We start from the raw sequence: 24,637 nt of genomic DNA, 5'->3' as shown, positions 1-24,637 counted from the left end.
CACCATCAACTTGTAACGGAGACTTGGGCAGCCACAATCAATCCTTTGTTCCTGATGTTCTGAGCACCTCGTTCGATTTTCTGTACTCCAAATGTCCAGGCTATGTCTAGTGTCAAGTAAAGTTGAAATTAGTTGCCGTTTCCAGGATTTCCAACGAAAAACAGTTAAAATATTGGCCACCACCAACCGGTGCTCATCTTACAGCATCTCAACGAAGCCACCCGTTACCGGCTTCGTTACCGAAAATACCCCAAAAACAGAAGACGACAGAATTCTCCCCAGCTATAAAGTATATCCGAAAAGGTGCCCCCGAGGCACTGTGGCGGTGACCGGGCGACGGAAGGCGAAGGCGTGTGGTAAAATTCATTCCGGCATAAGAAATTATTCTCATCATCATCCTGTTTTGGACCCGGCCCGCTCGCTTCGAATACATTTTCCTTCCTGGCCCGTGGGCCACCCTAGGCCAACATGGCGAAGATATCGACGACTCGAGTATCAGTGTGGTGGTTGGCCGGAGCGCTGCCTTGCCGGAGAGTGGATTGGAAGTTGCGTCGTCGTCGTCGCCGGTATCGCTGCGGGCAGAAAGTGGGGCTGCCAGGATGGCAAAAGTCACGTCACACATCACAGACGATGCGAAAAATGGGAAAAAATGATCACCAGAAGCGCAACAGACGTCGTCAGCCAGCCAGCCAGCCAGCCAGCCGGAGGACCGTTCGTCAACGAAAACTTGCCAGCGAGAAGAGTCCCGAGCCTTGAGCCGACCGCTCCATTGCTTCCGGTCGTCGGCGGTTTGGCGCTGGGTTCGCCAAACTCCCCTCGGCAAACTGAAGCCCGCCCCGATCGGACGGAGAAATCGGTCGTTAGCCAGCCAAGGACCCGCCGTGCCGGTGCGCGCCGAATCCTCCGGACCCGCACCCGGAAAAGCCAAAGGCGGCCCTAGGGGATGGCGAAAAACCCCAAAGAAAATGTGAACAGTCGGTCGACGGTGCGTTGCTGCTGCCGACGGGGATCCGTTTCAGCGGCTCCGTGCGTCCGCTCCGTGGCCGTGTCCCGCTTACGCTCCCGGCTCGCGGTCGTACGGCGATATTGGATAGGAAAACTCGACCAAAAAAAGAAAGAGAAAAAGTAAAATAAAACCCATCAACCTCCGCCCCGGAGGCCGATGACGAGCAGGGTGCCGCGGGGAGGTTGCGGCGTGCGGGTGGACACACATACACCCACACACAGCTAGCCAGCTTCCCATCCAGTTATCTATCTAAATAGAAAACATGCGCTTTTTTGCCCGCTTCCATTAAAAAGTCATTAAACATCGTCCTCCTGCAAAATTATTAAACACGCTCGCATCGCAAACTTTGTGCACGGCACCGATCCTCGGCCCGGCCCGGCCCGGCCTGGTGCGCTGGTATGCGCTGGGTTTTCCCCGTTGATGCTGTTCTATTTCAGTGCTCAGCCCGGCGTCACCTCTTTTAAAAGCTTGCCGCTATTTTATGCTGCCGGGCGATTGACGGATGGGTGGTTTTGCTTTGTTTCGCACTCGGCCCGCCAATGGGCCAATGTCGGTAAAATAGGTCCGTGATGAGATGCACTCTTCAGAAATATCGCTCGGTGTTACTGGGCGCTGAAACTATCTCCGCAACCGAAAGTGCGGACCCGGGCCGCTGCCAATCCATTCGTTAGTGAAGTTGAAAAGTCGACATTCGAAATCGGTTATTATTATTCAGACCCATTTTAATTGTTGCATGGATGAAAACGAATAGGCCATCACGTGCATCGCTCGAGAATACGATACACTAAATATTGCAATTTTTTGGCTAAAGTTAAGTTCTGTTCCTGGTAAAATGTTTTTTGTGCGGGGAATACTTTTTCATTACTTTAATATGAAGAAAACCTCGACCGAAAGTCATTGTATTTCAAAGGATGTTTATGGTGGAGAAAAGAAAGGGGTATCGAGTACTTGGGTACTTGGGTTGAAAGGGGTGCTTGTATCGAGTCGTCACTGGCAAAGAAAAATTGACTTATTACGAGAATCTTAGTGCAAAAAGGCCTGGCTACAGCCTGGCGAACCAGGTCCAACGCAACCAAAGCGAAATAGTCACTGTGCAAAGGTTATGCTATGCATATGGTGGTTTATGAAAGGTGTGGTGTACTATGAGCTTTAAAAAGCAGTAGAAATTATTGGTGAATAATGATAATGACAAGAATTATTGCTTTTGAAGCATGCTTTGGCCATAAACGACCTGATTGGATCGCTTCTAAAGATGCAGAGTTCTATCGACACGGAAACCGAGAATCAACTGAAAGATGGGAGAAAGTAGTAGCTAGCGACGGACAATACTTGCATTAAAGTAGTCATATGTTTTGTTGTTGTAGTTAGGCCGAAAAAAAACCCGTATGAATTAATTCAAAGTTGTAGAAGATAATTAAATCTTATCTGATATACTGACAGCAAGCTTATCTATTAGATATATTAGACAGCAAATTAAATTTCAACGCACATTTCAACCAAACAAATTTTATACTAAAGTTGACCAAAGAGTTTAGTGACCCGACATGTTTTAAAGCTCTTTATGTATCGTTTGTCCAATCCGTTCTGGAAACTAACTGCGTTCTATGTTGCCCCAACACTGTTTTGTGGAATAACAAATTCCAATAATAAGCCGTCCAACGTAAATTTACTAGGGTTGCACTAAGGTAGCAATGCGTAGCTTTAATAGCAATTATAGTTTATTTGATTTTGATATGTCGGTTGCTAGCTTTAAAAAAAATGTTCTCATGTCCGCTCCTAGTTTACAAGCACCTAATGTTAAGGCCACTCATATGGCCAAACATTCCTTGATGAAATGAATAAATAAATTATTTTAAAGTATACAATAAGCAGCAGTATTTTGGTTATTAAAGAATCGCGAGTTAGTTTAACACTTTTCCTAGTCACTTTCCAAGTCAGTCACTCAATCATTCCAATATTTAGCATATTTAACCAGCGAAATATTGATTATCTGTTGATTGCCAGGCACTATCGACTCGAAGCCGATCCTGAATCCCAGCATCGGGCAGATATTATTCTATACAGTGCCGGGAGCTTCACAAACCATTGCACAGCAACCTAACGACTTTCGTTTTTAAATTTAGTCTGATTTTACAAAACTTTCCTCGTCAAACTTATATAGGTTGCATTTTTTCTACGGTTTCCCATTCTATTGCAATTAATACAAAAAAAACTAAAACCCTGCAATTTTTTATACTTACACTGCCATTGAATCTAAGACGGAATGAAAGGAGCACGTTTTGGTGACCCTCAACACTTTAACTCAACCACCGAATGAATTTATACTTCCTAGAGCGAGCCTCGAGTATCTCGCGTACATCCTTACACACGGCTAATGTATTTACGGCCTGCCATCTGCCATCCGCCTGCTCCGGATCCATTCCCGGTTTCTGCTCTTGGACCAGACTTTCCCGAATAACGAGTTTAGCGCCTTTTTGGGAGGTGAAGAACCAAAACGAGTGCCTTGGAAGAAGCACACGAAAAAAAAACGGAGAGAGCATACGCCAAATAACGGCGTCTTAAATGGTTGCCCAATCCCCATTTCGTTGCCCGCTACGAGGCTCTAGCATTCGGTCGGATAGGTTCCCTTTTTGGCGTGCGAGCCCTTCGAAAGGTTCCAAAATACAAGAGCAACTGTCACAAAACATAAATTGCGCCAAGGAACAATCTCCAACTCCTCGCAGACACGCAGCATCCGGTCCGTGCATACATCAGCTCTTATTAGCGTTTATTCGAACCTCGCGGAAAACATTTTCCCTCCTCTTTTTTTTGTTGGATAATGTTTACTGCAAATAAAATTAAAACATCGCACAACATTTAAATGCTTTTTTCGGCAGCATCAAGTCTCGCGAGCCGGCCGCAGGAAAGCGAATGTATGCTCCACCTGCACACCACCTGAGTTTGGGGGTGACCTCGACGAGATGATGAACCGTCGATGGGAGCCGCAAGGATAATGGGCAGGATCGAGATGGCAACCTGCGCGGGACCTGTTTGTCGCCATCAGAGCGCCGTGCAGAGCGGGCAGAGTGGATAAAGTTGAACGAAGGATAAGCGCACCAAAATGGGGCGGTGGTAAAAACCATCAACCCACCGGCAGGAGCAGCTGGAAAACTCCGATAAGTCTCAGTGCCACATACCAGCTATTTTGGGGCCAGAGCGTGCAGGGTTCTGGCACACACCGAAAGGGGAGCAACGTCCTTGTCCTGCCTCTTTCTCTTCCTCTCTTTCTGTCTCAGTGTACTGGCGCCCGCAGCGACCATCATCGGGCCCAAAACGAATTCGAATCGAGCAGCAATCGAGCAACGGTGGGAGGACATGCTGCAGGGCTCATCCACCAACCATAAAACACTCGACGAGAGTATCAGCCCACCCACGGCCCACGGCCGGAGCACTCGGCCCAGAAGGAGCATCGAAAGTGTACACCTACCATTAAGCTTTTTATGTTGGCCCGTAGATAAAAGGAATCATGTTTTTTTAATTACGATCGTTTACGGGTTTTTTCTCTTTCTCTCGCGTTCCCTCTCTCTCTCTCTCTCTCTCGCTTCGCTTACCGAAAAGGTTTCCTCCGGCCGCCGCAGCGCACCGCATCGGCAGCGAATGGATCTACCGCGTCATATTTTTTTGCCGCCGCCAGCCCGGGAAAAACGTTTTAGTAACTGTCCGTAAAACGGTTTTCGGAAAATTGGCTAATGTATCCCGCATAAAATATACAATCTTTCGCTCACGATGCTCGTATCGCCGTGTTGCCCACTGCTACTCGGGCCGCTGCTATCGATCCGGGAGTTGCTTCGGGAGGCGGCTAAAAAGGACACACATTCTACGGGCGGATCCGGTGAGTTCCTGCGGTAGCGACTACGTTCCGAACACGTCCGACACGTGGCCGCTCTTCAGCGAATGTGTGGGCTGTTTTACTTGTTTCATATTGCGTCGTCATCAAACATTCTGAATGTGCTTTTGATACCATTTTAATTGATTTGCTATCTTAAGCAGCACGCAAATCGGTGATCGGACTGCCGACGTTCTGAAAAAAATCGTGATTTTCTTACTGTTAAATTATCCTTAACTTGATTTACAAATCGAAAACATTTCAAAACTAAACTTTCATATCCAGGGTCTTTTTACTGCTGATGATAGGGAAACGATACTTTGAACTGTGCGATAAATCGTAACAAAACTAATAAGAAAACTGTGTTGAATTAAAACTTATGAAAAACCCTAACAATTTTTTTTCTTTTATCTGAGTCTGGCTTTGTGTTAAATTTTTAATGTTGGTGAAAAGACGAAGAAGACGAGAAGACCAATTTTCATAAGGCATTTTCGGAACTTTAGCATTTCGAAACGAGCCAACTTCAAGCTTCAGGCGTTGACTGCTCTATGATGGCCTAATAATGAATCGAAGAATGCGCTGAGCTACAATTTTGACATTTAACAGTCTAGACATAGTCTTTTCTCAGTTTAAAGCATCACAGTCAACAAAGAACTTTACCTCGAACGCTAGTGTTTGTGAACTGAAATTAAAGTTAGTGGCCAAGTATAAGGACACACTCAGAAACTAACCGTGAATTCATACTTTCAATCGCCACTCGAGGTTGCAGACGGTTCGAGGTCTAAGCTCTACAGCTCGTATCGCATATCCCAACTTAGACAGCCAACAGCCTTCGGAGTGTTCGCCAGGAATCGCAGCAGGCCACGAAAAGCAAGTTGCGGTTAGAAAAGCTCCTGCCGTCCACTGTCCCACAGAGACAGACGGACGAACAGGACACGCACATTGCCGCCAACAAACAGCTCTTCGGATGGTGCGTTCGCCTAAGACCGTGCTTAAAAAACAAATGCCAACATGAAAGCATTCTTTTACCGAAATCAAAGAAACGTTTCGCGTACGCCGCCGGCCTGAAGCCGGTGGTGGTGAAGCCCGGGTTTTCCTTGGACCCCCAGCGCCCGGGCGCCCCATTTCCCGCGGAGTCCTTTGATGTAAGTTTTGCGTCCATTTACCAACTCGCCCGGGCTTCTCGGTATCATCCACTCCACGCCGGTTGGAATGTGTTGCTTCACTGCTGCGAGTTCCATTATTTTCTGGGTTTTCTTTCCGTTTTTGTGGCCTCACCGTATAAAGTCGCCCTTTTCGGTGCCGCCGCTCCTTCTGACTCCAGACGGCGGCTTAGCAGATGGCAGCTGGGAAAAAAGTTTGTTTGATGGTTTTGTTTTATGCTTAAGTAGTTTGCCGCAAACTTTGTGTCTCCGTTCGCTCGCAGTTTTGCGGTTCCCGCTCGGTCCAGGCCACCAGAGTGGAATTCGTTTTCGGCTGCCCCGCTGGTGGCAACAATTAGATTAGGTTTAGTGCATTACCGTGTGCACTATTAACCGAAATCGTTACTCTTTTGCCTCCCGTGCCGTGGGTGTTTCCCAAAGTGCGCCGGCCCAATCGACCATCGACCGGCTCCTGCGGTGTGTCACACAGTTCCTACTAATGCATTCGGGATGCTACTTGACACTTTGCACACCACACGCAACCCTCGGTCCCGGACACCCGGAGCAGCAGGAATGCCTTCTGATTCTTCCCCGGATGCCGACCGGAGACCTTTCTTTTGGGCCTTCCTACCCGGTTGGCCTAAATAACCGACCGTTGGCCGGAAGTGGCACGTGCGTCACATCGCATGGGCCTGGGCGGGCGGGAGTGTGCAAAAAATTATAAAGCTTATTTTCACCACATGAGCTCGCGTGTGCGAGCGGCCAGAATGTGGTGCTGCGATTTTTTATTGCCTTCGACAAACATAATATACGCATGCCAGTGAAGGAGGTGTGGCAGTGGCCCTGCCCCCGATAGCTTTAATAATTAGCGAGAAGCGGAAGCGCACCGGAAGTGTAAATATTGTGACACAGTAAGTGGCGACACGTGCCATTAGTTAGCGCCAACCATTGCCCCCTAATTAAAGCGGGACAATGCTGGGCATTTCTTTTGCGCGACCGGCAAAGGACAACGGCGACACGGCGACATCGGGCTTGAAGCGTGGCATTTAAATTGATACACAATCGAGAAAGAGATGCGGAAAATTGGTGACCCTCGCCGGGAAAACCGAGGGACGAAAACCGTTTATGCAACGAACATTTTACGGTTGCCACAGTTCCAATGCATATAAAAAAAAATACATTGACAAGTTCACCAAAAACCCGACGGTTAGTTTAAAGTGGCGACCAAAAGAGTAGAGGGCCGAAGAGAGACCCGTTTAAAGTATCGCCCGGTGGAGAAGCTATTTAAACCCCCGGCCCGCTGCAATGGCATCGAACCGAGCGGATTTCCCCAGGATGAGCGTGTATCATGATAAACGGATTTGCTGGCCAGGCCCGGTTAGGAGAAGATTTGACCAATGTCTCCCCGCCACATGTTGGGCCCCGTTGGGCCACACCCGGGAAGGGGCAACCGTATGGTGGGATAATTACATTTGCTAAACTTTATTTCCACAAATGTCATCCACCCTCGGCTGCCGCCCAGGTGCCACGGGTGCCGGGGTCACGGCACGCGGGACTCCTGCTCCTCCGGTACGCCGGAGCACGGTAACCGTTTATAGGTAATCATCCTTCGAACGGCGCCCGACGAGCAGACTCTGGCGACTTTCTTTTTTTTAATTTAAAGGGTTTTTCGGAGTTTCTGCGTCTCGCCAATCAGCAGTCTCTACAATCGTCTACCTCAGTGCCTCCTCGGTGGGTGTACTAAGGGGACAATTTGTGGCCCCGATTGAGTGTAGTTCACTGACATTTATGGGACGAAAAATTATGGTGGAAGATGGTGACTGTTATTCCTATTATTGTAGGAGCTCAAAAGTAAAAGCCTTAAAGTTGGCTTGATTATCCCGTTCCAGTAAGAACCTAAACCGTAACTTTAAACACCCAAAAATCATCTGGCCACCATCAGTCAGGACTCAAATAATTTGAAAAAAAAAACAATCTACCCAACAACCGAAGTGAGCTGACCACTCCGGGAATGTTTTTCTTCCGTCGGCCGGCCACTAACTCCAGACCGGGCTGATGGATCGAAACCCGGTGGGGTTGGAGCATGAAAGGTATATCCCTAGTCCCGGCCAGCCGTTTCTCCCTCGGGCAGCCGCAGCACCCCCGGAAGCATGCAAAACAAAGACACCCCGACGTGGCAAATAAAGTGGCGAGCCGTCACAAGTCGTCACGAAACCCCCGACGACCGCCAGGAACTGGGGAGAGGCCACTGGATAAAAACAGAAAGAAAAACGGGAGCAAAAATACTCGGCGCACTCGGGAAAAGGCAGCAAAACTATACCCAGTTTTCTCCGACTCCGACGACCGACCGTGTCATTGGCAGTCCTGCGACAGGCAGCATCCGAGCCACCATTTTGTGAATGTAGCACCTCCCGACCCCAACCACCGTCCACTGGCACCAACACCACGGTGCTGGCGAACTCGGGTGGCCACCCACACACCGACCGGGACGGGCACACACGAGGACGCTGCCGTCGGATCCGCCGAGCAGGATAGCGACCGAGCGAAAGTGGGCCAGCAGGACTGCGCACCCTGCACACCGTGGCGCTCCTGCCAGTCGTCCTTGTTCGCCGCAGGCCGACGGCGATGGCGTCACCGTGGCAACGGAGGAGCGAACCGAAAAACATTAGCTCGAAATGATTGGTCCGTTTTTTTCCCGGACACCGACCGACCGTCCGTCCGTCCGTCGTCCTTCGCGCGGCACCGGTGCGGTTGTCCTGCTTTTGTGCACACGACGACCCAGCGGTGCCGTGGGACATGCGAGCGCATGCGCTTCTGGCGCCCGCACGGATTCTCGCTGCTTTTCTCGCTCGCACCGGTGCATCAGGACACCCGCGCACACAAGGAGCAGGACACAGCCAGCGTCCATTTTTCCCAGCCACGGCGGGGCACCCATTTTGCGGCCGTCGGGTGCCAACGCGTTTGGCAGCACTGCTGCGCACATACACGCGTACGCAGCGGATCCTTTTCGAAGGGTGCCGTCGAAGTACCGTGAAATTGCACCGTTGATGAATGCTCGTCTCCTTTCGCTCGGACCCAGTCCCACCCCGTCCTCAGTTCCGGCCGTGAGTTTGGGCGCTCGCACACCACCACACGCAAAAGGGAGGAGGATGCCGGAGGAGGCGCCGCCAGGAGGGACCACCATCAGATGATATTAATTTTGTTACTGTCGAGCATTCCGATTTCGCAGTCCGATCAAACCGATGCACCGCGCCACAGCACACGGGCCACGCAAGGTCGAGCGCTGAGTTGTCGTCGAGTTCCGCCGAGCAGTAGGCCTTGCCTTGCAGTGTATACGTCAGCCTCCCGGGAGCCCATCGACCATCGACACCACCATCGGCCGGCGGGCTTTTGTCGCGGACCCAAACCACGGAGGAGGAGGAATTTCTCACGGGTCAGTCCCGGTTAGTGTTTCGCGGTCCAAATCCGGCCCCGGATCTAGCGCATCTTAAAGGATGCCCGGAACAGGTTGCGTAGCAGGCGGTGACCGGTGTTGGTGTGCAAAGGAAGCTCTCAGTGCTCGCTCCGCTGAACAGTGACAAGACCGCCATTTTTTCCGGAGCATTCCAAGGAACCGAGCAGACCTAACTGTAGTGCCGACGGAGTTGCGAAAATCGGTGTCCCCTGTCTGAAGAATCAAGTGCAATAAGCGGGCGGGTCGGGAAACGGGCCCACAAACGGTGTTCAAGTGGAAGTTAGAAGGAAGTGAACGCTACGAACGTGCAAAGTCCCTACTACGTCACCAGGCGCCAGTGATTTCGACTCTGACCAAGAAGAAACGGGGACGATCGTAGGGTTTCTAGGCAGTTCAGCAAGATCACGGCCACTTCAAGTGGTGCGAAAAGTGATAGAAAACCGTTGCCGACAAGTTTCGTTCAATTCTTCCCCGAGGTGCGACAGTGAACGAAGATTGGCCGAAGATAGCAAGGCTCTGGAGCGTCCAGTGAGAGATTCTGAGATGGGGTTGTTTCCTTGATTCCAGTTCTTGGTGCTTCTAGGTACCGAAGAAGAAGAAGAAGAAGAAAAACGAGAAGAAAGCGACGCGACGCGCGAGTGTTGTGCCGCCGGGGAAAGTGTCCGCGGTCGTTGGACGGTAGAGTGGTTAGCGCCTGTTCCGGGGACCCTCGCACGCTCAAGCTGTATCTGCCGACGGATTACTGCTGCCTACCGGTGGTGAATGCAGATCTCGCCGATCCGTCCTCACCGTCGTCCAGCTCGGCCGGCAACACCCGCCACGGCAGCCACGGCCACACGGTGGAGTTCAAAACCAACTGCGCCGGAAGCGGCCCCGTCGCTGGCATCGGTGCGGCTGGTGGTGTCCTAGGCAGTGGTGGTGGCAGTGTCCTCGGTGCGGCAATCGCTTCCGGCGGTTCCGGCGAGGGAGTGACGAACGGGGGAGGGTCTGCACTGCACGGGCCGCTAGGACTCAGCCCGACGGCGAGCGTGTCGGGCGGCTGCCCGGACTCGCAGCAGTTCAACATCTTTCCGGCCATCTTCAGCCGCCAGCTGAACTTCAACGCTGCCGGCTCCTGCGGCCAGTCGAAGCTGATGGACGACCTGCGGCCGAACCTGGTCGGGGGCCTGCTCGGGCTGCAGCAGGGTCTGCTGGACGACCATGCGGCCCTCTCGCACGGCAACCTGGCGCAGCACAACGCGGGCCCGGAGAGCAAGTTCATGTCCCTGCAGGACAACCGGCTGATGGGGATTGCGACCCACGAGAACCGCCTCCTCGGCCTCGGCTCCCACGACCACGGGCGGGGAGGGGTCGGTGGTGGTGGCGGCGGCCCGAACGGGGGCACCAACGGTGACAAATCGATCGGCCAGCACCGGAAGTGCAGCAGCACCCCGGAGGACTTCAGTGCCCTGTACGGCGGGTTGGCCGGAACGCCGACCATCAGTGACCATCACCACCACCACACGCCAGCCCACACGCCCCCGAACCGGCTGTCGGATAATGGCTCCATCACGGGTAAGAATGCCCTTCCGGTGGTGGACGATTTGTTTCGATTGCCCGCACGTGGCCAGGATTATCCTTTCGGGGACGCGCGCGCGCGACGGATAATCCGTCGATTGTGGTCACTGCAAATGGCCCGCACTGGCTTCGCTAATGGGATTGATCCGGGCGATCCGGTTCAGCGTGCCGCAGCGTGAGATCGTTCGTGTGCATCATCCCTGTACCCGCAGGGATGTCCTTTTTGAGTTCCAAAATAATAGAGGCCCTTTCTTTTGCCACACCATCTGCCGTGGAGTGCTAAAGAATGGCGAGCAGCCGATGCGATGCGGAATTTGTTCGTTTTCCTGAGCGGAGAGTCTCAGCTGCTGGCATTTGTTAACCAAAAAACTATTAAAATCTATTGCGATGATTTTAAACAAACCAAATTAAGGAAAAAATGTGGTTTAATAAGGTATCCGAGCCGCAAACTATTTCATACAATTCGTTTAATTTCGGTTTTCACGATACAAACAATTGCCGTCGGCTTTTGATGGGGGCCACAATCGTCAAGGGTGTTAACATTCGGTTTAGGACAGGAACTGCCCGAATTGAAATACAGATTACAGAGGGATATGAATATAATTTAAGGATAAGAAAATCGCTTCGTTCAGTTATGATCATATTTCCTTTCATTATGTTTCCCAAGATAGTTTCACAATTCGTTCTATTTTCTTTTTAAACATTTTCATTCAATGTTGGTACTTCTAATTTGAGCAAACATTTGGGTCCCTTGTAATGGAAATAATTGCTGAATTTGCCTAGTCCATCATTTTATCAATCGAATCAGTTCCATATTTTCTGAAGCCAAGTGGCCGTAAGACTCTTTCGAATCCGGCAAGTTGCCGAAGAGCTCTTCCAATGGCCCAACTAAACCTGCACCTAAATGCCATACCGGCGGCACTCCAAATTAGCACTCAATTAATGCGTTATTATCTAAAACCCCCCCACAAAAACCTACCCGGGGTTCACGCACTTGAAAACCATCTTTATTGGCGAGAAAATTTGTAACACAAATAAATAAACCTCTCCAGCGAGCCGACTTCGGGACCGACACGTGACCCACCGCGGCCATCACGGAAGGGCCCGCATACCCGCCAACAATGATGCTGCTAACAACAATAATGACAGGTTGATTGCTGTCCTGATGTCAGGGTGTCCTGACTGGCGGGTGGGCCGGCCCGGCGGTGGTGGGCAAAAAGTGCAAACAAATGGCTACATTTCTGGTAAGCGGAAACCGAACAAATGTTCCGTCGGCCGGGCGACTTGACACTTCGAGCGGCACCTTCGACGGCGAGGCTGGCCCATGTTCCGGCCGGGTCATTAGCAGTGGGAATCCGAAAAACTCACCCAACACATAAGCACTGATTACAAAGCAATTGAGCTGTGTGCTGAGGACCCTCGGTACCGCCGACTGGTGCCTGCCGGTTCCACCGCGGTAATCCGAGACCGCACCGGGGCGACCACGCTGCTGGCTTTCCTCGCGCGGAACCCTCGGTCGAATCCTCGCTCGATCCCTGCTGGCGGTCCCTCGGTCTGCGCGGCCCTTCGCTAAATAGAGCAAGGGGGACTCCGGAGAGAGAGAGAGCAATCAAAAGGTGTTGACATACTTGTCGTAAGCTGCACTTCATTATTGTTCCTTCGCCTTACGCGGCCGGCCAAGCGGAACCCTCGGCGAGAGGCGGAAAAGCTTACAGCCGGAGCCGACGGACAAATCCGCACACGCACTGGCGAGGCCATATGGTTGGTGTAGAATTAGGAAGCGAGCACCGCCCGGGACTCGCGGAAGGATGCTGTAAATGGGATTTCGGCATCGGCATCACAGACCCGACCGGACTGTGGCCCACGGACTTACGACGCCGCGGTTGATTAGCAAATCTTCCCCATAAACCCACCGTAAACCACCGCGTGAGCACCTTCCTTGGGCCGGCCAGCCAGCGCGCATCCTTCGAGACGCGCGCCGGGGCCCGCTCGGGCGTACTATCAATTATGTAGATGGGCTAATTAAAGGTAAACGTGGGTGTCATTTAACTAATTAATCGCTGTTCCTTCCTTCCAAACGGTTTCGGCTGCTGCGACTGGGCCGGGCCCAGTGACCCGCGGGTCAGGTCAGGGCTGGCAACGTCCGGCGGAGACCGGCTCGGCTGGAGATTCCCGCGCGAAACCAACAACGGTTATTAATGAATTATTTATTTTTGTAAATTATGTTAATGCGCGAATCGGGCCAATCGCGCGACCCGGATACTTTCCCCTGGCGGCACTTTCGCATCGCAGGATAATCGCATCTTAAGGAGGATAACCCGGACCGGACCGGACTGGGGCCACCACCTGGCTTTAAGGTTGCGGTGGCGGGGACTAATAAAAACCCACCACCCACTCTCGTTAAATGGTTGAAAGGGAGGCCCCTGCGAACCTGCGGACGGAGTGGCTCGGTTGAGTTACATAATTTAACCGTCCCGTCCGTCATCGGGAATCGGGCATTGCACGGGACGGGACACAATTATGCGCATCTATCATCATTACCGGTGGTGCTGATGGCGATGGCGTGTTGATGTTGATGCTGTCTGTCGCCCAAAATGGGGCGACCCGCGCCACACGGCAAACACGGCACAGGACATCCGGCCGGCCGGATGCTAGTTAGCGGCCACCGCGTCCAGTGCAAAACATCGGCAACTTTTCACCGTCATTGTTAGCGTGCGCACTGATATGACGCTGATATCGCGCGTCCACCGGTCCGCCGGATCACACGTCCATCAACGTGCCACGGCCGGACCGGCGGACAATCCGTGGCACTCCGTGGACGGAGTCACAAAGTTCCAGAGTCCAAAGCTTGGTCCGTTTTTACTGTCTCCACATCCCGGGCCGGGGCACATACACAGGGACACACCGTACGTTCCTCTCTCTCACCGCTCTCTCTCCCTGGCGCTCTCTCTCTCTCTTTCATCAGAGACATTGCGAAATAATTTATTCATTTCCATCATGGAATTATACCATTTGCATACTAAAAAGGCTCTGCCCCGGTTCGTCCCGGTGGCCGGCGTCCATTTCGTTTGGCCCATTCAGGGCCCCACGGTGGACGGTCAGTCGTCGGGGTCTGCTGGGGGGTGCGCGGGGCACCGTTGGACACCGGTCGCCGTGAACAGTCGAATGCCAACAGCGAGCCGTTAAAGGTGGAACAGTCACTGGCCGGCCGGCTCGGGCCCAGTCGGCCCACCATCTGCTAATGAGCAAACTGATTTGCACCGGAACCACCGGGCAGGGGTGGATGGAAGTGGAAAAGGTAATGTTTTTGCGGATGGTTAATGCCCCAAAAGCGGCTACGGTCCGTTTGGGCTCCCCGAATGCTCCGGGATTTCCCTCAACAACGGTGCGTTGCTCCGTTGAAAATATGCTTATTTCGATTCTGTAGTTTGGAAATTTATCCAATTTGCGTTTGGTATCGTTTCACAGTGCGTGCGAATTTCGCACTGAAATTAACGATCGGGCATTTGGTGAAGTACTATTATGGCCGGGAAACAAATACCGGAAATTCGCTCATAACTCGAAAAAGAACTCTTTTTTCTGCTAAATCACCTTTAAAATAATCCCTAATCTATACGTTACGTCTATCGCTACACTGGTTCTGAAAGATTTTTTTTGGGAATAGCCTTCAACACATTCTTCATGTGATCACGAAAAATGATCACGAAATGGCCACGAAAATGTGATTCTTTGTTGACAGTTTGACCAGTTGGAAGGAATTCATAATGCACCACAACATGATAATAGAAGACAATCGATTTCCGTTACTTTTTGTCCACAGTAGTATATTCAAATCATCCCAACATCGCTTGCCTGCATTTAGGCGCTAGTTTTGGGCGTGATTATCGATGGTTATCAATCGATGATAAAATATGCAATTTGCCCGGAATACCCTGATGGGACCTAGCCCTCCGTACCTAGCAGTTATACCTATTTAATTGAAGTACTATATCCTATCAATTTAGCAAGTTTTTTGTAAATAAATCAAATGTTAGGCCTTCAGACCTCCAAAATAAAAGCAACTTTTCCAAACCAAATGATCAATCAACTTCAGTTGAATAGATTAAACAACCAGTTAACTCTTTACCGCCCACCGTATTACGCGGTCGTTGAGGGACTTGTTCTCCATACCATGTTTTTTAAACTGGCCTTCCGCTGTGTTACCCGATTCAGGGGCGAAATACATCAACCGAAAGGTGTGGTGAGTTCAAAGGGATCTGGTCATTTCTTTGATGTTTCGATGGCTTCGAGATCGGCGAACCCCTCGGCGAACGCGTTCGATTACATGTTGCTAGTGGGCCTTTTTTAACCATTAGCGTGAGGCTGTTGTTTGAGCGTAATTCCTGCAATTGTTCTTTAATCTTTTAAAGACCTAAAATCGACGATTATCCGCAGTGAATGTACTAACGGCGTTTGTCGATGAGTAGAAAACTTTGGCGGAAGAAATTCGCACACGCCGTCCGCGAGCCATCGTGTTTGACTCCGCTGACGAAACGTAAATTGCATTGAATTTGGGTTTAGCCCATTACTATGTAATCATCGACACTATAATGATCAATTTAATTACAATCAATTTACTAATTAGTATTATTTAAATGGATACCACCAATTTATTGGCTCATTATATCGACTTTGTCAGCGCCGCTGCCGGTTGGTCCCCAGTGCGTGTGCGTGTCCTTGCGTGTGTGTTTGTGTGTCTGACGTGGTGAACTCCACCACTAAACTAAACTTCGGTACCGCCATCAGCAGCAGCATCCTGGCTGTGCGCGGATCCTCCGCCCGGTCCCGGCCCGACCGAGGGTGGTATTGTTGGGGAACAATTCTGATAAACGTCGACCACTTGTGCCGCTCAGGAGTCCATTTTCCGGCGTGATGGATGCGCAACGTGACGCTGCACTGCGGTGATCGGTGACCCGGTGCATTATGTCGGTTGCAACATTTATCCTCCATCAGTTTTTTTTTTTTTGCTTTTGGCGAGGATACTACATCTGGGCAGGGTTTCTAAACGCCGGTAGACCCGCGGCGGGGTGCTTCAAATCAATTTGTGACAACCGCCGGCAAGTTCGTTTCGGCACCGCACACGGATGCGGTGGTTCCACTTTGTCAATTTTCCTGTCAGGCCAGCCAGCGACTGGCCTAACTGAGTCCAGTGAAAAATGGAGCTCAGCTTAGGAAAAATTTAAGTTCCAATAAACGAAAGGTAACATTTATCACAGCGGAGTAGTGTTCCCGCCGGGATCCGGCCAATTGAGCCCAGTATCATGCCCATCGAGCTCCTTTCGGCAGCAGCAGCGATCGAAAAGCAATCTGGCGATATGGCTCGGATCAGCCGGAACATCCCAATCGCTCACGGCTTTTTAATTGAAAGTGGAACCGTACTTTAAAGCAGTGTCTTATCTTATCCACCGAAATCGCAATCCCAGTGTACCCCGGTACCCATTTATTATTTATGACACATATGGTGGCCCTATTATTAATCCATTTCCGGTACTTTGCACTCGAGAATATGACGCCATACGACATCGCCGACCCTCCGCCGATTTCGATCAAACTCGGAATCCCCTCGGAACGGTGCACCGCGATGTCCACCGTGGGTTGTCCCAATAGAAAATACACTTGACTCGTATTCGCGTGTTCACCCCTCCAGCAGGACCACTCAGGGGGCCTGTTGATGCTGGTTTCTTTTCCGTCGATTGTTTTTTCTTATCTGATTTTTATTTAATACTCATCACTTCACTCCCCACTTCTGCGGAGAGCGCTCAGGACCGCTCCGTTTGGCGTGTTCCGGTGCAGTCTAATAACTTGAATAATTTCCTTTCCATTTTATCCATCGCGCCGGCGGTGCAGCGGAAGGAGCGTTTAAGAAACTAAAACCCGAACCCAACAGTGGCCCGCTGGGGTCCGCCGTGCCCGGTGGCATTTCGTCGCCCGGAAGTGGGCTCTCCGCTTTGCCCCAGCACGCCGGCCACACACCCACCACAGCATCCTGTCCGACACCGGCCCGAAGGCGACATCGGACCACCTTCACTCAGGTAGGTAGTAGTAATGGCCAACCGCCAGCCATCCGGAAACCTGCTCAGGATGATGGCTGATGGGTGTTCCGAAATGGTACGAATGATCCCCGCACGATCGTGTGGCCACGCTGATCCAACATCTACCTCTGATCTACCGCTGATCTACCTCTAACTCTCACCTCTCTCTCTCTCTCTGTGTGTTGGAACAGGAACAATTAGCAGAATTAGAGGCGGCCTTTGCGAAATCACACTATCCGGATATCTACTGTAGGGAGGAACTAGCGCGAACTACCAAGCTGAACGAGGCCAGGATACAGGTGAGTGGAGTTGGCCTTCTCGTCCATTCTTCCATTCTGTTCCGTTCCGCGGTTACACCGCGAGTCACGCGGACGCACTCCTTAAACACTTTTTATCGATACGACCGTCGACCGGCTTTCCCGTTCCGATTCTTCGTTCCTCGGTGTTCGGGGGCGGGTTGGCGGGATGCGGCCGCACACGCCCGAAAGGAGAGCACATCAAATTTGGTATGCTAATTGGCGAAAGCGAAAAATTGAAATTTTCATTCAATGAGTTGACGGCGAACGAATCGAAGACTAGCGCGCCCCGGGGAGGTGCCGAACAGTGGCCGCCGTTCCATTCGCGCATTCCGTTGCGCTAGCGCTGCCGATGGTCCTTCCACGTGCGACAGTGATCGGAAGCCTGGAGCCTGGAATTACGCGACATCCATTATGCTAATTTGTTCGTCTTCCCAATTCGGGTTCCACCGTTTTTTTTTTTTTTTGCTTTCTTACTCGAAAGGATCGGGAGCGTTTTGGAGGCTTTGTTTTGTTTCCGGTTTCCGGTTTCCGGTTTCCTGTGTGCCTCGCGTGTACTGCCTGTGGACGCGCGCACGAGCGGATGATTAATATTCACGATCGGTATTTGACGATATTAGAACATCGTGTCAGCAGCCTCGCTCCCTGCCAGGTGCTGGTGCTGGCCGTGCCCGGGAACGGGAACAACCTTCCGCCGCAAGTGGCAGGTTTTTGTATCGGTATTCCAGTAAGGTATCAGTTTTTTTCACTCTCTCCCCGAAATGCAAAACCATTCTCGTTCGAACACGTGGCGCGTTCTCACTACATTCGGCATTAGCCAGATAGGGTTCCCCTCCGATGCTAAAGAAGATGTGGCCGGGAGTAGCCATGCAGCTTAAAGGGAATATCTCTGTCAGGTATTTCAGCTTGTTAGTAAATCTATTTTGTAGAATAATAGTCAGAGAGCGTGAAAAATGTGTGATGTGATCACTGCAATGTTCGAACTCTTTGTCAGAGCTGCGCACCTGGGCTCCGGTGTTGATTCGACATTCCGAACTAATCCCGCACAAAAGGGTATAAAAATAAAACCGTAATGAGCACGGGATGCGCCTCCAAGGACACCGTGGTGGGTTGTTGATGAACGCCACAAGAATACATTTTAGCACCGGCCCGACCCGGTATGTGTTATCCTAATCGAGCACTGTGCGTATGCTAAACCCTGATCAACACGTCCTCCGGCAGCAGTCGTTGTCCTGAGGGCGGTCACAATCTCGATCCAATCAAACAGACAACGCACCCCACACCGCACGCGGATATGAGGTTCGCATGAGTGCGCCCACAGAGAGAGAGAGAGAGAGCGGCCTTCGTTCAGCAAATTTAGCCACGTTCGGCACTTCGGCGCTGGTGGCCCAGGCACCTAGCGACACCGGTCGCTACTCAAATGACGAAATAATACTTATTGATTGCATCAATAATTCAATGAAGATATTCGAACATCGCGCCACCGCGCACCGGAGTCGGGCGGCGGGTGCGCCGGAGAATCGCCGTCCGGATCAGGGAATTCCGGTGCCGGGCTCTCGTGTCACCGAAAAGGGGCCGTTACGGCACAAAAACAGCTCCTTGCCGGCCAGGCACCACCATGAAAGGCGCTGCGCAATGCGTGAACTGCATCGGATCGTGAGTGGCTCGAGGATGGCTCGTTGTGCCGTGCTGGCCAGTAGCAGCACGCATGGAAGCGTTCGACCCGACAAACGACCCCCCGGGGACCCATCCTGCCCGATCGATTTTTGTTTCAAGTCTACTCCTAAATTCGTTTCAATATCGAACCCCAATCATCGGACGAAGGATTGGCATTGGCCGACCCCGTTGTGACAAAGGACAGCCTGGGTCGCCGGTCGCCCAAAAACAACGGACCGACCGACGGACCGGTGGGCACGAACCATTTTTGGGACGACGGCATAGGCAAAAAAGGGCAGGGAATTATTCCGCTCTGGCCCCAACCGCGAGGGCCCGGAGGATCCTGATGGATCCGATGGTTGCTTGTTCGGATGAAGATGAACACAGTTTGCCTACAAACTGTGCGCTCGATACGCTGCGATACGGTCCGAGGGCGTATTTATTATTATTGTATTTCCGGGGGATCCGATCGGTCACTCGTGGAGTGCGTTCCAGTGCAACCTTGGCGTGGCTGGCGAGTAGCAGAGGACTTCATCCCGCAGTGCCCCGGACTGCCGGGCCGGGATGATTTGGGTGACAAAAATAAAACAATTCTCACCGCACATTAATCCACCGTAGGGTTGGCCGGCCGTTCGTGACTTGCTTTCGCAAAAATGGGCCGTTCCATCGCCGGCGTCCCAACATGAAAGGCGATTGTGAAGCGACACGGGGCAACCTTATCGATAGGATCGTCCTTGGTTGTCCGTCGTGCCGTGCCGAGAACAGGTCGTCGGTCGCTGCTAATCAGGTGCATAATTTTGGGTAGCTGTCCCACACGATGTCCTCTCACTCAATCCGGTGTGACGTGTCGAGAACACGGGCCGAACTCCATACTGGAAATTGGAGGACTATCAGTCGTAGTACTGCTGCGAATTTTATCATTCTGCATCAAATTGTTCGCTTCGGAAAACGAATAACTTGGCGTTCGTCCTCCGATCGTCACCGTGTGAGTTGGGTGGCCACAATTTATGTTGAACCAGCCGCGTCTGGAGGTAATTATGCGACAGTACCGATGCAAAGCGGGAACAGCAATACCACTTCCACCCGAACGTGAGCATTTGTTGCGACATCTTCCCTGAGGTGGCCATTTTCACGTGGTTCCTCGCACCGTCAATTTTGAATATCTCCTAAAACGCCTGGAGGTATGCAAAACAATCGCACCGGGCGCTGCCGCCGATCGGAAATGTTCCACTGTCACGTTCGCAAGAGTTTTGCGCGACAGTTGCGGGACAATAAGCTGTTCGTTGTTCGAAAAAAAAAGTATAAATTTCTGCGTTCAACACGCTTCACAGGACTGCTACCCTAGCTGGTCGCGTCCCGCCTCAATTAGCCAGTAATGGCTGACAGTCGGCAAATCTATCGCAGCACCAGAAAGAATCCACTCTGGCTTAGCAAAGTCAAAATTGGTTGCCAAAAACTTCTGCGAATCTTCTACAAAGTAGCGCCAGGGCAAGGCAATGGCTGCCAACGAACCTCCTCTGGAGCCTCCGCAGCGTCACTGGAGCGAGCACTTGATTTAAAGTAATATGAACGAACCTTCATTTCATCCACTCGGGTGCGCCGGCGGCCCCGTAAACTGGAAGAACTTCGAACCCATCAAAGCATCAACAACATCATCATCGTTCGTCGTCGTCGTCGTCGTCGTCGTCGTGGTCGTTGCCTGCCAAGGCACGGTCGAAGAAGATGCGGGATCTGCTCCGGTGCCGGGGTTGCTGGCAAACTTTGACGGACGGACCAACTTCTTCGTCCCTTCGTGCCGAGGGGATGGCTTGGAGCGGAGCGAACCGGGGAGAGAACATTAACAAGAAGGTTAGAGCGAGAGCGAGCGACAGTGAGAGTGGCCGAGGCAGAAAGGAAACGTACACCGGTGCCCAAAAGACGGAGCCAAGAAAATTACCTACGAAAACCGTGGTGCCTCGGGGCGGGAGTGCTGCCGAAAGGAAGTACGGCGCTGACGAAGCCGGACGCCCCTTCGAAGGTGGGCGGGAAAGGAAGGAAGCGCACGCGGCATTCCCGTTTGCTGTTAGTGTGTAATCTACAACATCAAATGGATCCTTAATTCAATTACTCCGCCTTCTTGGAAATTCCTCCATTACGGCCCGGGTGCTTCAGCGGGTCCGGGGCCCGGGACAACGGCAGGGATCCGCCGTCCCATGAAAAACCGAAGCTAAGCCCAGAAGGGCCCCCGAAGCCGTAAGACACAAAACCCTCCTATCCTCCTCCACGGGCGGCCCCTTGCGCCTTGGCCGCGCAGTTTATTTACGAGTTCAATTTCGACTCCACTCGACCCGTTGGGTGCTTCCTCTGCGAAGGAAAATGGCGGCTCGAAAGCTAAGCCGAAGAGCAGGGCGAGCGACGGAGCAGAGGACTGTGTGTGTCTGGGGCATCGGGACGAAGGATAAGGGCGCGTGTGGTAGGGAGCTCTTTAGCCCCCCGCAGGGAGGGCCGCCGCAGGGCGAGAAATTGCGTGTGCCTGTGTGTGCGTACGTGTCCGCTACACGCTATCCACGCCAAGATGAGATCCTGACAGTGAGGACGACGACGATGACGCTAAAAGGCACCACAAACATTTCGCCCTCGCCATTTCGCGCGACTCTGGAACGGTGAACGGAAACGCGGAACGACGGAGGCGCCGAGACGGAAGGGAAGGTGGTGCAAAGGACGGAAAGGGCATGGCGAAGATGATGATTTCGAATAGCGGTATACACATTTAATTTAAATAGAAGACATGCCCCGACCGCGCATCTCATCCACGGCCCCCTAAGCCCGAGCCACCCGACGATAGCATTCCGGTGACTTTACGCTAATGGAGAGTTAAAGCGAACGAAAGAGAGAGAGAGAGAGAGAGACTGTGCCAGATCCTGAACAAGGTCCTCAGCCTTGCCATGGAACCGAAGACGCGGCACCGGCCAACAACAGCGCATCGTTTCCGTTCTTCGCCGGAGAGCCATTGCTTCGATCCACACGCCAAGTCGATGCCTCGGGCAGGATGTGCCTTACGCCAGAGCAGGTGCGGAAGGTGCCCTTCCAGCGGCTGGCACCAGCAAAATGGCAGAAATTTGTTACTTCGCCGTAGCCTTGCTGCCGGGCGCTGTAATTGCAAAGTTTTTGAGACTAAGATAAAGTCGAAGAAAGCCTGCAGTATGATCCTGTACCCGGTTTTCCCTTTCCCGCTCTGCGACTGGTGCCATCGTAAGCTTTTACTTCTATTTCGGCGCTGCCCCGTTCCGTCTTCGCACAAGCACCGGTCGGCGTCTTGTGTGCGCCATTGGATTTCCACTTTTCCGGAACTGCAAAAAACACGCACAACCACCACATACACCGCGCCATCTTTCGCTATCGGCCCGAAAAGGAATCGCAGGATGCTTTGCTTCGGTCGGGGTAGCCGCTTGCCAGCACGAGAGCGAAAAGGACACCACTACACTCGCTGTTGTACCACTACACGCTTAGTCAAGTGCACACACAACGCGCTCATCAAAGAGGGCCGGACTTGCACGGTTTCCCGGGAGGGTGCATGTGAGGGGAACCCTCATCACCGTGCCGTTCGGCAATGGCCCTGCGGGTTCGCTGGCAATGCTCGCAGGATTCCATGTTGGTCTTTGCACTACCAGCGCACGCACAAAACCACACTCGTCGCTGGTGCTGGATGTCCTTCATTTTGAAAAGTTCCATGGCGTGTGGTTCGAACTGTGCGTGCGAGCAGAGGGACGGCGAATCCACATGCGAAGGATTGATAAGTTTCGCTAATAACGCAATCAGCGGCACGTCACTTGCTAGTGGTCAGAACTCGGCGATTCTCGGTTCCGGCGCTTGCTCGACGTTCGCCGGTCACTAGATTGTGTAGTTCGTAGGCACGTCGTAGTTCGTATCGCAATAGAAGGCAGCGTTTCTAACCTTAAGCTGCCATCGGCACTTTTCGCTCGTTTCGCCAACAGGTCTGGTTTCAGAATCGGAGAGCAAAGTACCGAAAGCAGGAAAAGCAGCTCCAGAAGGCGCTCGCCCCCTCGGTAATACCGTCCTGCAATGGAATGATGCGCAACATCCAGGGCTACAGCGTTTCGAGAGGTTATCAACCGTATCCACATCCAAATTCAATCAACCGATATCCCCAGGTACGGAACGGAAACGAGCCAACGAAAAACACGGCCAGCTGAAATGAAAAACTCCCCGCTCGCAGCGCCCAACTTTTTCGATCAATTCTGCTGCTCCGCGCGCGGGGCCCACGGTCGCCATCCGGCCATTGGGTATTGATTTTTGCGTTTCTTTTTCTCTCCCTCTCTCTCTCTCTCTCTCTTTCCTTCTCGCTGTCGGCTCCCCCAACGCCACGGAACCGCCAGGACCTGTTCCAAATGGGAGCCTCATCCTACCCGGGCATGGCACAGCCGTTCTCGATGACGCACGGCTCCAACATGGGCGCCGTTGGCGTGCGTCAGGATTCGATGGGTAAGTTTACCGTTCGCTTATTTCCGATTTCGTTTAGAGCTGCTCTCTCCACACGCACCCATACACTGTGCACTCCTTCGTGACGGGTCGGAAAAAGCGTGACTGGGCAGGCGTCCGGGCCAATCGGAGGATGCAAGCCGTACACAGGGCACACAAAACTATACGTGGCCCCCGACGGAGCGTGAAATCGCATGTCCCTTGAAGGCCCGTTCCTTGGCGCATCGTTCGGCGTTGCGCCTCGAAGAAATATAAAGATATAAATAAGCACACCCAAGACGGCAAGCAGGTCACGAATTGTTGGTTGGCAATGGCAATGGAATCGGAAATGCCTGCAACTGCTGGGAGGAAATTTGCTATTTTCACCTTCGAATTGATCGTGGGCCACGGCAGCGCACGTGTCCCGGGGGAGGGGTCGGGGGCAACACCTTCGAAGCACCGGCGTTACCGTCTGCCGCTTCGGCCAAGAAAGGCGTGCGGGCACGTCTTGGGAAAATTTGTCATTTCCGCCGAGCGGTAATGATCAATAATGTGCTGGCGGTGTGCCGCCGTGTCTGGTGGCGGCCACCAAGACGTTTCCCCGACGCCCAGGCGGCGCGGTCCTCGCCCCGGCGCGGTTCTCGGCTGACACCTGAAGGAAAGCTTGTCGAAGCGCAAAGCAGTGCCGAAACAGCAACCGTGCGGGAACGGAAAAATAAGGCACAACAAGTTCCGGTGGGCCGTAAAACTTTTTTCTGCCCGCACGTCGCCGGTGCACCTGGTCCTTTGGCACCAGGGACCTGAAGGGAGCCCACCGCGCGTGAGGGACGTAACGTCCGGTTGAATTTTCTCGTCCCTTGCCTGGTTTTCCCTCGTATTTTCCACTTTTCATCATCTCTCTCTCTCTCTTTCTCTGTGTGCTTTTCTCTCTGACCCAGGAATGACGGCCGAGGACGAATGGTACAACAAAAGCTTATCGGCACTGCGAATGAACAGCTCGCACCATCCCAATCTGTCCGCACCGATGCTGCAATACCAAACATAATTAATGTAGATCAAATGAATACAAAATAGCAGTCGCAGGCGCACCGCACGCACCGCACGGAGATGGCGGAATGGGGCCAGGGCCGGG

General features: G+C 52.3%; 1 protein-coding gene across 2 annotated transcripts; it reads left to right on the top strand.

Moving 5' to 3' along the window:
• Positions 1-10,519: 10,519 nt before the first annotated feature.
• Positions 10,520-24,550, top strand: LOC131210553 (homeobox protein unc-42). 2 transcript variants are annotated; one of them, XM_058203816.1, is made up of 6 exons: positions 10,520-11,021; positions 16,911-17,095; positions 17,287-17,394; positions 23,022-23,198; positions 23,424-23,536; positions 24,439-24,550. In XM_058203816.1, the coding sequence occupies exons 1-6, from the start codon at positions 10,601-10,603 to the stop codon at positions 24,548-24,550; spliced, it is 1,116 nt and encodes a 371-aa protein (XP_058059799.1). In that variant the 5' UTR covers positions 10,520-10,600. The 2 variants fall into 2 exon arrangements, with proteins under 2 accessions (XP_058059799.1, XP_058059798.1); XM_058203815.1 differs by having other exon boundaries at positions 10,601-11,021; positions 23,424-23,529; positions 24,444-24,550.
• The last annotated feature ends 87 nt before the right edge of the window (positions 24,551-24,637 follow it).

This window comes from Anopheles bellator, chromosome 2 (genome assembly GCF_943735745.2).
Source record: "Anopheles bellator chromosome 2, idAnoBellAS_SP24_06.2, whole genome shotgun sequence".
NCBI classification, from domain to species: domain Eukaryota; kingdom Metazoa; phylum Arthropoda; class Insecta; order Diptera; family Culicidae; genus Anopheles; species Anopheles bellator.
This window is presented reverse-complemented; position numbering and strand designations above follow the sequence as displayed.